At 46.5% G+C, this 12962-nt stretch overlaps 1 protein-coding gene across 1 annotated transcript in view; it reads left to right on the top strand.

Annotated features, from left to right (window-relative positions):
- LOC137362541 (butyrophilin subfamily 3 member A3-like) overlaps nucleotides 1-12962 on the top strand; it is a 156130-nt gene that overhangs the window by 83984 nt on the left and 59184 nt on the right. The window contains exons 5-6 of the mRNA XM_068026929.1: nucleotides 5972-6091; nucleotides 8824-8856. Of these exons, the coding sequence (XP_067883030.1) occupies nucleotides 5972-6091; nucleotides 8824-8856 (153 nt within the window). The remainder of the gene's footprint in view (nucleotides 1-5971; nucleotides 6092-8823; nucleotides 8857-12962) is intronic.

Raw genomic sequence — 12962 nt, 5'->3', positions numbered from 1 at the left:
ACACACAGATTGAAATATGAAAGTTCCCTTTTTAAATTCCCCAATTACACTTGCACACACTGGGAAAAATACAGAAATTCTCTCTGCAGGGGTCTGTTACAAAAAGACAAAAAGAGACTACTATTGGCTAAATATTTGCTAATTTTTGCCAAAGAAAGGGAAGATATGGAAGGAAGTTAGTTGTCCCTTTTATGGTCTGGCATCCAGGTATACGGAGATGGGTCACTGGGATCATTTCAGAAGCAGTCCGTTCTGGAGATGTGAGTTATTCCAGTCGGCTTTCCAGGAGAAAATTGGCATCAGGGTTTTTCCAGCAGCACACGCTGAATTGTAGGATTTTTCTCAGCTTCTCAGGAGTTCTGCAGCACCAGGGATTTTAGCTCCCCCACACTGGATTTTTGCAGGATTTCTGCAAAGAGTCAGAGAAGGAGGTGAGCTGGGTGGTTTCTTTTTCCCTTGGCAGAAAAACACCAACTGTCTGCAAACAGTTCACATCCAACTAAATTGAAAACAATGTCCAAACCCCAAACAAAGAGTCGACCTCCTGACCTCCATAAAGCTTAACATGTGACTTCTCTGTCACCATTTTTCCCCAAGTCACCAAGGGTTCTGTTGTTTTCTGAGCCCAAATCACTGGTGGTTTGTAGCACAGGTTGTCTTCCAACAACATCTCAAGTGTCCTTTCGGTGAACTTGGTAAAAAAACATATCCATGGAATCTTTTCAGTTTTAACACTTTAATGGGAGGTGGTTCAATGGTATCAGATGTAAGGGCTTTGGTTACATTGGGTGGGTCAAGGGTGATGGGTTCAGGCTGGAAGGTTGCAGGAGGACGTTGGAAGTTGGGAGACTTGCTCTAAATTGTACACACACCATTTTCTCCAATGCTAATGCAAACAACGTGGCCACACAAAGATAGCAAGGAGAATGGGAGGAGACAAATAATAGTGGGAGTGTCTTCCACCTTGCTGCAATTTGAAGGCATTTAAAAGTGAACTGCTCATTGCCTCGATGTTTCAGCTGACTGGTAACAGAGGGCTGAATTGCAACACCCTGCTTATTTATTGTTCAGAAAAACAGCAGTGACTTGGGTCTCATACACCCAATTTGTCCAGTACCATGGGAGCTGACATCTTTGCTGTGCTACAATGGAACCGAGAATACACCAATGCAAAGAAAGTAAGGGTGTGACCACAGAATCACAAATGTAAGGTATGTTAGTAGTGAAAAGCGTGATTAATCATCAAACAACAAACAGCCATCATTGAAGACTGAAGATTCAAATGTCAATGATAAATGGAGACTGGGAACTTTCTGAAATGCTTTGCAAGCATCAATGTGTTCCTGCCATTGGTCTCCAATGAACATTTTCCTTTTCATCTGAATCCAAGCAAATGATTTACGAGAGTGCATCAAATATTAAAGTAAATGAAGATGTATTTAAACTTCTGGAAGATGTGTACAATATTTACAGCATCTTTGTGCTCAGAACTGTTTTTTTTACGTTTTCTCACACTACGTCTAGGTGCTACCCTGACATTAGCAGCTGAGCTGGAGGCAGTCTGCTCAGTGCACTGCCCCAGTGCTGTGGATAACCGTGGTGGGCGTCCACTGGAAGAACGGGGCCTTGATGGCTCCATCATACTGGGGGTCTGCAGCACTGGTGCGTGAGTATCCCCTGTGTGCTCGCCTGCTGGAGATAAGAGTCAATGTCGGAGGGGAGGACGAGAGGCTGTTTACTCTGGGGGTGTCCTGAGAGGAAGGCCCCGGGGAAGCTGGCATGCGCTCGTCCTCCATCTGTGTGCACAATGGCACCTGCCTGTCTCCCTGAGGGGAAGGAGCACCTGGAGGGAGGTTCAGGTTCCTCGTCTCCCTCTCGCTTAGACTCTGCTGCATGGAGCCCACGGCAACAGTGATGGAGCACAGGTCAGATCACATATGGCTCGGGTGCTCAACCAGACTCACCACGGAGCTCACCAGACTCTGGACTGAGGAAGCCATACACTCATATGCCTGGGACATGGCAGACGTCATGGCTTGCATGGACTCCATCATGACACGCACAAAGCCACACATGACCTCAGGCATCTCCGACATATTTCCCACATGGCTTTGCTGCACATCCGTCAGACTTTTCAAAGCAACAGTCAAAGGATCACCGTGAGCGAGGGGCTGAGCAGGGGCCTGATCCCCAGCAGTCCTCCGATTGTCAGGGGACCCGGCTGGCACATTCTCCATCAGCTGCTGGGACGTGTCTGTGTCGTGCACACCAGATTGTGACCCAGATTCTAATCTTAAATCCCCCGCAGACCGTGTGGATGTATCTGCGCTGGTGGAGGTGGGAGAAGAGGCAGGTGATGGTGCACCCTCTGGGGAATTGGCTTCTTCTTCCTCTCCGGGGGAGGAGTCTTGGGCCTCATGGCGTTCACTCGAGTGTGGACACCTGCAGTGGAGACACAAACAGAGGCACATTAATCACCAGCTGAGTATGAGTTCACACACTTCCCTTTACTGTACACATACGGCTGCAAGACTGAAGATGACATTTCATCTTTATTGAGGACCTTGCCTCGCCATCTGTAATTGACCTGCCTCCGCCCTCTCACAATTTCGACAGCCTCCTCTTCAGCCGCTGTCAGGACTCTGATGTCTGGAACACCTCCACCTGTCTTTGCCCACTCACTGGTTGTGGGTGCATTTATCCTGCAGGAGACAGTGCAGAAATAATGACATGTCAAAAGATGAATCACAACCATTGTAAACATCACTCGTTCAGGACTGACTTTCACACAACACATCCAAGCACATCAACAATGCCAATTGTCAACTTTGCGCACAATCGTTTAGTGTACGGCACCAAGACTGCTCACACATTCCACTGCATTCCTTGTCTGCCCTCTGTCTTAAAGAGATGGAGTCAGGGAGAAAAACAATGAAACAGCTTTGCCAAGACCACTTACCCTCACCAATCCGAGCAAGTCATTGTTACGTTTGGAACACTGAACCCAGGTTCTCCGTGCCACCCCACAGTTCGAGATCTCCTCTGCTACCTCCACCCAGGCTGCCTTTGTCAGGTGGGAGGGTCTTCTGACTCCATCTGCAGGGAAGTGGACCTCCTGCCTTTCCCTGATGGCCTGGAGGAGAACCTGCAGGGTGACATCACTGAACCATGGGCAGAGACACTGCCTGCTGGCTGACATCTGCTTTGCTTCTGCTGCAAAAGAAATAAATAATATGAAGTTGGTGCTGGATTATCAAAAATTAAGGGAGGCAAAAGCATTTTGAATTAAATTCAAACTTTACTTCAGGTTCCAGTGCAGAGACTTACATGACAGGAAGACTGCTGATCTTTGCGGCTGCAAACACAATGTTTTATCGCTGTGGTGACATTGGTACTTTTGGCCCAGTGATGGTGGTTCCACCAATGAAAGGTGGTCTTCACTGCATACTCCCACGTGTCCCCGTGCCCGTCGCCGCACAGTTCACTTACATTTAAATCGCTTGTGAAACAGGAATAATGGCGGAAGCAGAAGTTACGCCAACTTCCGGTCACGGTGTCGGGAACGCCGCAGAACTCATAAAATCCCAGCCACTGTTTATAAACCGAGGCCGGAAAAACTTTCCGGCTGCTGTATCTCTGTGTGTGCCGTGTCTCCGTGTGTGCCCTGTCTCCGTCTGTGCCGTATCGCACTGTGTGCCGTATCTCACTGTGTGCTGTATCTCTGTGTGCACCGTGTCTCTGTCTGTGCTGTATCTCTGTCTGTGCTGTATCTCTGTCTGTCCTGTGTCTCCGTGCGTGCCGTATCTCTGTGTGTGCCATATCTCTGTCTGTGCTCTGTCTCTGTGTGTGCTGTATCTCTGTGTGTGCCGTGTCTCTGTGTGTGCCATATCTCTCTGTGTGCTGTATCTCTGTGTGCACCGTGTCTCTGTCTGTACTGTATCTCGGTCTGTGCTGTATCTCTGTCTGTCCTGTATCTCCGTGCGTGCCATGTCTCTGTGTGTGCCATGTCTCTGTCTGTGCTGTATCTCGGTCTGTGCCGTGTCTCTGTGTGTGCCGTATCTCTGTGTGTGCTGTGTCTCTGTGTGTGCTGTATCTCTGTCTGTGCCGTATCTCACTGTGTGCCGTATCTCTCTCTGTGCCATATCTCTCTGTGTGCTGTATCTCTGTGTGCACCGTGTCTCTGTCTGTGCTGTATCTCGGTCTGTGCTGTATCTCTGTGTGTGCCGTGCCTCTGTGTGTGCCGTTTCTCTGACTGTGCTGTGTCTGTCTGTGCCGTGTCTCTGTGTGTGCCATATCTCTGTGTGTGCTGTATCTCTGTGTGCACCGTGTCTCTGTCTGTACTGTATCTCGGTCTGTGCTGTATCTCTGTCTGTCCTGTATCTCCGTGCGTGCCGTGTCTCTGTGTGTGCCATGTCTCTGTCTGTGCTGTATCTCGGTCTGTGCCGTGTCTCTGTGTGTGCCGTATCTCTGTGTGTGCCGTATCTCTGTGTGTGCTGTGTCTCTGTGTGTGCTGTATCTCTGTCTGTGTCGTATCTCACTGTGTGCCGTATCTCTCTCTGTGCCATATCTCTCTGTGTGCTGTATCTCTGTCTGTGCCGTGTCTGTCTGTGCTGTGTCTCTGTGTGTGCTGTATCTCTGTGTGTGCCGTGCCTCTGTGTGTGCCGTTTCTCTGTCTGTGCCATGTCTCTGTCTGTGCCGTGTCCCGGTCTGTGCTGTGTCTCTGTGTGTGCTGTGTCTCTGTCTGTCCTGTGTCTCTGTGTGTGCTGTATCTCTGTCTGTGCCGTATCTCTGTGTGTGCTGTATCTCTGTGTGTGCTCTATCTCTGTGTGTGCCGTATCTCTGTGTGTGCCGTATCTCTGTGTGTCCTGTGTCTCTGTGTGTCCTGTGTCTCTGTGTGTGCTGTATCTCTGTGTGTGCTGTGTCTCTGTGTGTGCTGTGTCTCTCTCTGTGCCATATCTCTCTGTGTGCTGTATCTCTGTGTGCACCGTGTCTCTGTGTGTGCTGTATCTCTGTCTGTCCTGTGTCTCTGTCTGTGCCGTATCTCTGTGTGTGCTGTATCTCTGTCTGTGCCGTGTCTCTGTGTGTGCTGTATCTCTGTCTGTCCTGTGTCTCTGTCTGTGCCGTATCTCTGTGTGTGCTTTGTCTCTGTGTGTGCTGTATCTCTGTGTGTGCTGTGTCTCTGTGTGTGCTGTATCTCTGTCTGTCCTGTGTCTCTGTGTGTGCTGTATCTCTGTGTGTGCTGTGTCTCTGTGTGTGCTGTATCTCTGTCTGTCCTGTGCCTCTGTCTGTGCTGTATCTCTGTGTGCGCCGTGTCTCTGTGTGTGCTGTATCTCTGTCTGTCCTGTGTCTCTGTGTGTGCTGTATCTCTGTGTGTGCCGTATCTCTGTCTGTGCCGTATCTCTGTCTGTGCCGTATCTCTGTCTGTGCCGTATCTCTGTCTGTGCCGTATCTCTGTGTGCGCCGTGTCTCTTTGTGTGCTGTGCTACTCCAGTCCCCGGCTTCTGCTGCTGACTCCACCAAAATTCACGGCATCACGGGGAGGTTCCACAATTTAAAAGGCTTTGGCAGCTCGAGGCACAGTTACAACACCCTGTCAGACAGAGGTCAGAAAGTGTGGGAGTGTCAGTCCCACCAGATCCAGAATACAAGTTTAAAGGGGAAACTGAAAATGCTTTTTTGGCTGAGAAAACACCAATGTCCTGAGAGAGGCAACAATAATAATAAACATCAGTGACAGTGATTGAAGTGGGCAGAGGTTCCATTCTCAACAGGACATTTAATAACGTTCAATGCTGGTATTTCTGTCTGTTCAGTGGATTCCTGTTGAAGTTACGGCAGGAAGCTGCTGGAACAACTGTGGGTTTTCCACTTCATGAACTTTTACTATATTGGATATTCTGAGAGAATGATTTCCAGATGGTATCTGTTGCTGATAATATCATTATCTAATTCACTGCTGTTTACTTTACAGGTGATATCTTCCCTGCTGTCCCTGCCTGGCTTGTGCCATTGCTCGTGACCCTTTGTCTTCTAATTGCAGCTTTGTCTGCTGTGATTTATTGGAATGTGAAACAATATCGACGTATTAAAGGTACATTCTCAATGTAACTGTGAAAAATGACAAAATATATCTACAGGCCTGGAAATCCAGTGAGGGTTCTCCCAGTCTCCCACTGAAAATTCAGTGGAAACCTGGAGGAATCCCTACAGAAACAGAATAAAAACCAGGTATCACTGAGGGCTCTGCCGATCTTCCATTGAAGTTAGACTGGGAGACAAGAGGAACCCTGTGGAATTTCAGGACTGCAGATTTATACCAGTGAAATGTGGAAAGTAGACCAGCTTTATTTCATTATTGAATGTTTGGGGGTCGGGTGGGGCAGGGGAGGGGCGGCGGGGGGTGGGTGTAGGAGACTGAACAATAAAGTGAAAAATAAAGGAATAGTTGCAACTCCCACTTTTCTGTTACATAGAAAACCCTGTTAAACTTTCAGTATTTTTAATAACTTTCACACAGTTAGATTGCCTATTAAATAATCTGCAATTTTGTTTCTCTTATTATAAGTATGTTTTTAACATTTTCTTGGGCAAATATGAAACAAGAATAATCCAGAATAACATCAATAAATGGAGCTCTGTTCCACCTTTTTGCTTTTTCATTAATTCATGAAACTATTTTTTTGTTTGCTTCTGCACCAAGAAGATAGGTTAGATTTCCCACTTCCAGTGAATATCAGAAAATCACTAGAGTAATAGATGGTAAATCTCAGGATGGAAATGCACAGTTTCCTGATGAATTCCAGAATTGGTTCACTGGAATATTTACTCATTAAGAATCCAGGTCAAATTCCTCCTTATTCAAATCAATGGAAAAGAATATCAGACGGAGTAAATCCCTGTGTTCAAGTAAATTCCTTCCCACAGCACCTTCTCAAACAAGCACAGGAGATGCAACAGCTGCCCTTTTACTTTTTCCGTTCCCACCATCCAGGCCCCCAAACACTCCTTCCAGGTGAAACAGTGATTTACTTGTATTCCTTTCAATTTAGTATACTGTATTCACTACTCACAATGCAGTCTCCTCTACATTGGGGAGGCCAAACACAGATTAGCAGATCATGTTGTGGAACATCTCCATTTCGTTTGCAAGTATAACCCTGAGCTTTCAGTCATATTAATCGCCCACCTCTCTCTGACCTCTCTGTCCTCGGTCTCCTACACTGATCTAATGAAGCTCAATGCAAGCACAAGGAACAGCAATTCATCTTTTCATCAGGAACTTTACAGCCTTCTGGACTCTACACTGAGTTCAATAATTTCAGACAATAACCACTGCCCCCAATTTTTTATTGTTATGTTTTTAGTTTTCTTTTGTTTTTGATTGGTAGCTGATTTTGTTTCTGTTATTCCCATTTACACCTCCTCCAGACCCAGATTTTGTTTCTTTACTTGTCCCATTACCATCCCTTTTGTTAATATTTCCTGCCTTCCATCCGATCACAGATCTTCCCTTTTGTTCTTTCCTCCCCACCTCCCTTTCCTTGTGTCTATACTTGTTGGTAATCTGAAACGTTAACTCCGTTTCTCTCTCCACAGCTGCTGCCATACCTGCTGCATTTTCTGTTTTTATTTCAGACTTCCAGCATCTGCAGTATTTTGCTTTTGCTTCATAAAGTAATTGGCTGGAATTTTATGCTGGACGGGAGGCCCCGCCCACCAACCCAAAGGTTGGGGGCGAACCTGCCTCTGCCAGGCTTGGGTGCCATGCCAGGATTTAATGTGCCCCAGGTGTTTAATTGACCTTGGGCAGGACTTCCACCCATTTGAAGCAGGAGGTCCCGCCTCCAAGAGCTGCCGGCCAATCAGCAGACTAGCAGCTCTCCGTCCCAGCAGCGCCACTAGAAGCGGTGGCCACTGCTGGGACTGCACCCAGCCACAGCAGGATCGTGGACGCCGGCGTGGAAAAAAGAGGAGTGTCTGGGGCCTCACCGGGATCAATGGGCCGGGCCTCGGTGATGCGAGGGGTGGGGGGAGTGTAGTGCAGTGGGGTTAATTGGGCCGTGGGAGGACCCTCCATAGAGAACAGCGTGCTCGATCAGGAGAGCCCCCTCCCATTGGGCCTCAGCCATTGGGAGGAGGCCCTTCAGGGCCTCGATTGGCCTGGCACGGTCGGGCTGTTCCTCGCCTCTCCCGCACCTTGTAAAATTGCAGGGGGTCGGGAAGGCATCAGGAACGGCACCCCTGCCTCCCATTCAATTTTACGACCGCACACCCTCCCCCCACCCCCACCCCCCAGCCGCTTACCACCGGCCATTCCTGCAGGGGGCGTACAAGTCCGGCCATCGTTTCTAATAAAGGCCGGTTACCCGAACTGAACCTAAAGAGGACCCGACGACATGTGTCAGGTTCGGGTCGGGTCACTCTTCCAGGTCCGGCTTTCGAGCCTGGGTCAGGCTGGGTCTGGGTCAGACCAGGTTCAGGTGGGACACACACAGCAAGAAGTGTTAAAAATAAAAAACCTACCTGAGCTGGGAATCCGGGACATCAAAGAGGGAAACTCTGAGTCTGTGCAGTGAGCGAATGAGCGTCTCTATGACGTCATCACGCTCACGCTGCAGCTTCCTGCAGATTGGGAGTCGCAAGGTAGGGAAAGGGAACATTCCGGTGGTCGAGTCAGGCACAGGGAAAAAATGGAGGGACTCGGGCCGGATTGGGCTTGTGTCCGATGTGATTCTGTTGAGTTCGGGTCGGGATTTTCTCCGTGACCCGAGCCGGCCTTTAGTTTCTAATATTCATCACAATGTTTTTGTTGTATCTTTCCAGAGCTAGAACTTCGGAAATCTATCGTAGAAGTTGGTAAGAATTTAATATTGAATTATACACAAACTGCAAAGAATGTTGATTTTGAAATATTGCAAGTTTAATGCAGCATGTTTACATTTTTTATCTGTTAAGATCAGTTAATTATACACAGAATCACAGAATTGTTACAGTGCAGAAGGAGGCCACTCGGCCCATCGTGTCTGCACTGGCTCTCTGAAAGAGCAATTCCCTCAGTTCCATTCCCTTGCCTTCTCCCCATAACCCTGCACATTCTTCCTTTTCATATAACTGTCTAATTCCCTTTTGAATGCTTCAATTGAACCTGCCTCCACCACTTTCTCAGGCAGTGCATTCCAGACTTTAACTACTCACTGGGTGAAAAGATTTTCCTCATGTCACTTTTGCTTCTCTTACCAAATACTTTAAATCTGTGTCCTCTCATTCTCGATCCTTTCACGAGTGGGAACAATTTCTCTCTATTTACTCTGTCCAGACCCCTCATGATTTTGAATACCTCTATCAAATCACCTCTCAAATCAGTCTTCTCTTCTCCAAGGAAAACAGTCCTAACTTCTCCAATCTATCTTCATACCTGAAGTTCCTCAATCCTGGAACCATTCTAGTGAATCTTTTCTGTACTCCCTCCAATGCCCTCACGTCTTTCCTCAAGTGCGGTGCCCAGAATTGAACACAATAATCCAGCTGTGACTGAACTCGTGTCTTATACAAGTTCAACATAACTTCCTTGCTCTTGTACTCTATGCCCCCATTAATAAAGCCCAGGATACTGTATGCTTTATGAACTGCTCTCTCAACCTGTCCTGCCAGCTTTAATGACTTATGCACTTATATACCCAGGTCCCTCTGCTCCTGCACCCCCTTTTAGAATTGCACTTTTTATTCTATATTGTCTCTCCATGTTGTTCCTACCAAAATGAATCACCTCATATTTCTCTGCATTGAACTTCATTTGCCACCTGTCTGCCCATTCCACCAACTTGTCTACGTCCTTTTGAAGTTCTACACTATCCTCCTCACAGTTCACAATGCTTCCAAGTTTCATATCATCTGCCAACTTTGAAATTGTGCCCTGTACACCAAGGTCTGGATCATTAATATATATCAGGAAAAGCAAGGGTCCCAACACTGATCCCTAGGGAACTCCATTACAAACCTTCCTCCAGCCCGAAAAACATCCATTAACCATTACTGTTTGTTTCCTGTCACTCAGCCAATTTCGTGTCCATGTTGTTACCATCCCTTTTATTCCATGAGCTATAAGTTTGCTCACAAGTCTGTTGTGTGGCATTGTATCAAACGCCTTTTGAAAGTCCATGTACACCACATCAACAGCATTGCCCTCATCAACCCTCTCTGTTACCTCTTCAAAAAACTCCAGAAAGTTAGTTAAACATGATTTTCCCTTAAGAAATCCATTCTGGCTTTCCTTAATTAACTCACATTTGTCCATGCGACTATTGATTATGCCCCGAATTATTTTTTCCAGATGTTTCCCACTACTGAAGTTAAACTGACTGGCCTGTAGTTACTGGGCTTAGCTTTACACTTTTTTTGAACAAGGGTGTAACGTTTGCAATTCTCCAGACCTCTGGCACCACCCCTGAGTCTAAGGAAGACTGAAATATTATGGCCAGTGCCTCTGCGATTTCCACCCTCACTTCCCTCAGTATCCTTGGATGCATCTCATCCGCCCCTGCTGTTTTATGCACTTTAAGTTCAGACAGTCTATCTAATACTTCCTCTTTATCAATTTTAAACCCCTCTAGTGTCTGACTTGCCTCCTCTTTCAACATTGCCTGGGTTGCATCTTCTTCCTTGGTAAAGACAGATGCAAATTATTCATTTAATACCCCAGCTATGCCCTCTGCCTCCATGTGTAAATCCCCTTTCTGGTCTCTAATCAGCCCCACTCCTCCTTTTACCACCGTTGTACTATTTATATGCTGATAGAAAACTTTGGGATTTCCTTTCATGCTAGCTGCCAGTCTCTTCTGTCACGCAGGCCCCACCTGCCAAGAAGGAGACACATATTTCACTGCATAAACATTGATTTTAAAAACTGTTGTTGGGGAAGAAAGAGCTGGCTTTAAAAAATTGCTAAATCTTAGCTGGAGAGACATTAGCATATGAACAGCAGAACTTCAAAGCATAACGGGGCATTTGCCTGCTCCAATTTCAGCCACTATGGACCTTTGATTACCAGCTAATGGGTGTAGAGCAGATATTTCAGATTAACTGCTAAAATGGGCAAAAACACAAACAGACGTGGTCAGACCAGTTTAGTCACATGACTAACTAGGTCTTGGAATTTTTTGATTTGAACTTGCTACAAAGAATCTGCAGCAGAAAACCATGTGCTCCAGGTTGGAACAGAACCTCCTCTCCAGTCCAGCCTGCTTCCATTTCTTCCCCACGGAACTGAATCTTGTGAAAACACGTGAACCTCAAAGAGAGAAAAGTCTCCTATGTGAACAACGTTTAGGCAGAATACTGGGGCCCAACAAAAAGCAAGACTACCTATAATCAAGTGAGCTCAAAACACAGTAAAAAAAATCCTGTTAGAGACTGCCTCAAACCTTTTACCTTATAATTTTTTCTTCTCTTTTTTTATCCGTATCTGCATGTGTGCATCATGTGTGCATGCTAGCGTGGGTGCATCGTATATCTGTAGCTGTTAACCATATTTGTGTTTACGTTTAAGATTTAATAAATTCCACTTTTCCTCTATTAAACCTGGTGTTTTGGTTTCTTTGCCTCATAATTGAAAAGCAGTGAACATAGATTCACAAAAGGGAGAGCTCAAAACACAGTGTGTTTAAAATTGAAAACCCTGTTACAATAAGACCAAGTGAAGACAGTAAAAGACGCCTAGATACCTTCCTCACCTGGTCATAACAGAAATTTGGGTGCTAGCATCCAGTAGTTTACCCACAGACAAACGAGTGAAATTGGAAGTGGGAAACCAAATTGTTCCCAATCAAAAAGAGCAAAATATTAATCTAGGTTTTCTTGTGGTTGTGTGTGATTGAATATTAACATGTCTGCAATTGAAGTTCATTGTTCTCCAAGCCAGGGTGAAGTAACCTGGGATAAGTTAAAAGCACTGTCTATGGAGGAGTTGAGGAAAATGGCTGAGCAGTGTGGGATCACTGTATGTGACAAGGCTAGGAAGACCGAACTCCTAAGACTAGTGACCAACCATTTTTCCTTTGAATCTGCAGAAACAGAAGCAGTGTTAGAAGTAGATTCCGACAGGATATTGTTAGCAAAGATACAACGGGAACAAAGGAAACTTGAAATTGAGGAAAGAGAGAGAGAAAGACAGGAGATGGAACAAGGGAGAGAGGGAGAGAAAGAATATTCCAGAAAGAATGTGAAGAGAGAGAGTTAAAGTGGCTTGAGTTAACTAGGGGACGACAGAGTAACCCCAGTGAAAGCATGGACAATATGGAGGAGCAGAATTCAGGGCTGGGTACAAAATTGCTAAAACTCGCTCAATTAATTTCAAAATTCAATGCGGACGATGTGGAAGCATTTTTTGTGCCTTTTGAGAAACTGAAAAGACACTAAAATGGCCAGCTGAGGCCTGACCTTTCCCCCAGAGAATGCAGGGAACACCAAAATGGTGATGAATGGTATTGGAGGGCAGTGTATGCCTGTACCGAGACACCGGGTGCACTTGGTGTGCGACCTAGTTTAGGGACCGGTGACCGTAGGGATTGTCCCTAGTTTGCTTGTGGACAGGGTTGACCTGCTTCTAGGTAATTATTTGACGGGGGTGAAGATGGTAGCCCCCCCAGTAGTGAAAGAAAGTTTGCAGGAGGTCAGAGAGACCAGGGCAGTGGCAGGAGACGGTCCACTGCAGTTTCTCTGAATGTGTAGTGGATCAGGCCATGATCAAATCAGCTCCCCCAGAGCAGACTGCATTGGCACTGCAGACAGAAGACCAGGTCTGCCTGTCCGAGACTTTCTTTGGAAAGTTAGAAAACCCAGGGAATGAATTCAACCAATTTTCCCGAGATAAGGTTCAGCGAGCTGACCCAGTATTGCAAGAGTTAGCACAGGCTGCCCAGTCTGAAAGTGATGTAGAGGGAGTCCCTGATTGCTACTATTTAAAG

The sequence above is a fragment of the Heterodontus francisci genome, unplaced genomic scaffold, assembly GCF_036365525.1.
Source record: "Heterodontus francisci isolate sHetFra1 unplaced genomic scaffold, sHetFra1.hap1 HAP1_SCAFFOLD_631, whole genome shotgun sequence".
Classification (NCBI taxonomy): Eukaryota; Metazoa; Chordata; class Chondrichthyes; order Heterodontiformes; family Heterodontidae; genus Heterodontus; species Heterodontus francisci.
Note: the sequence above shows the minus strand (reverse complement) of the source record. Positions and strands in the feature narration are given on the sequence as shown.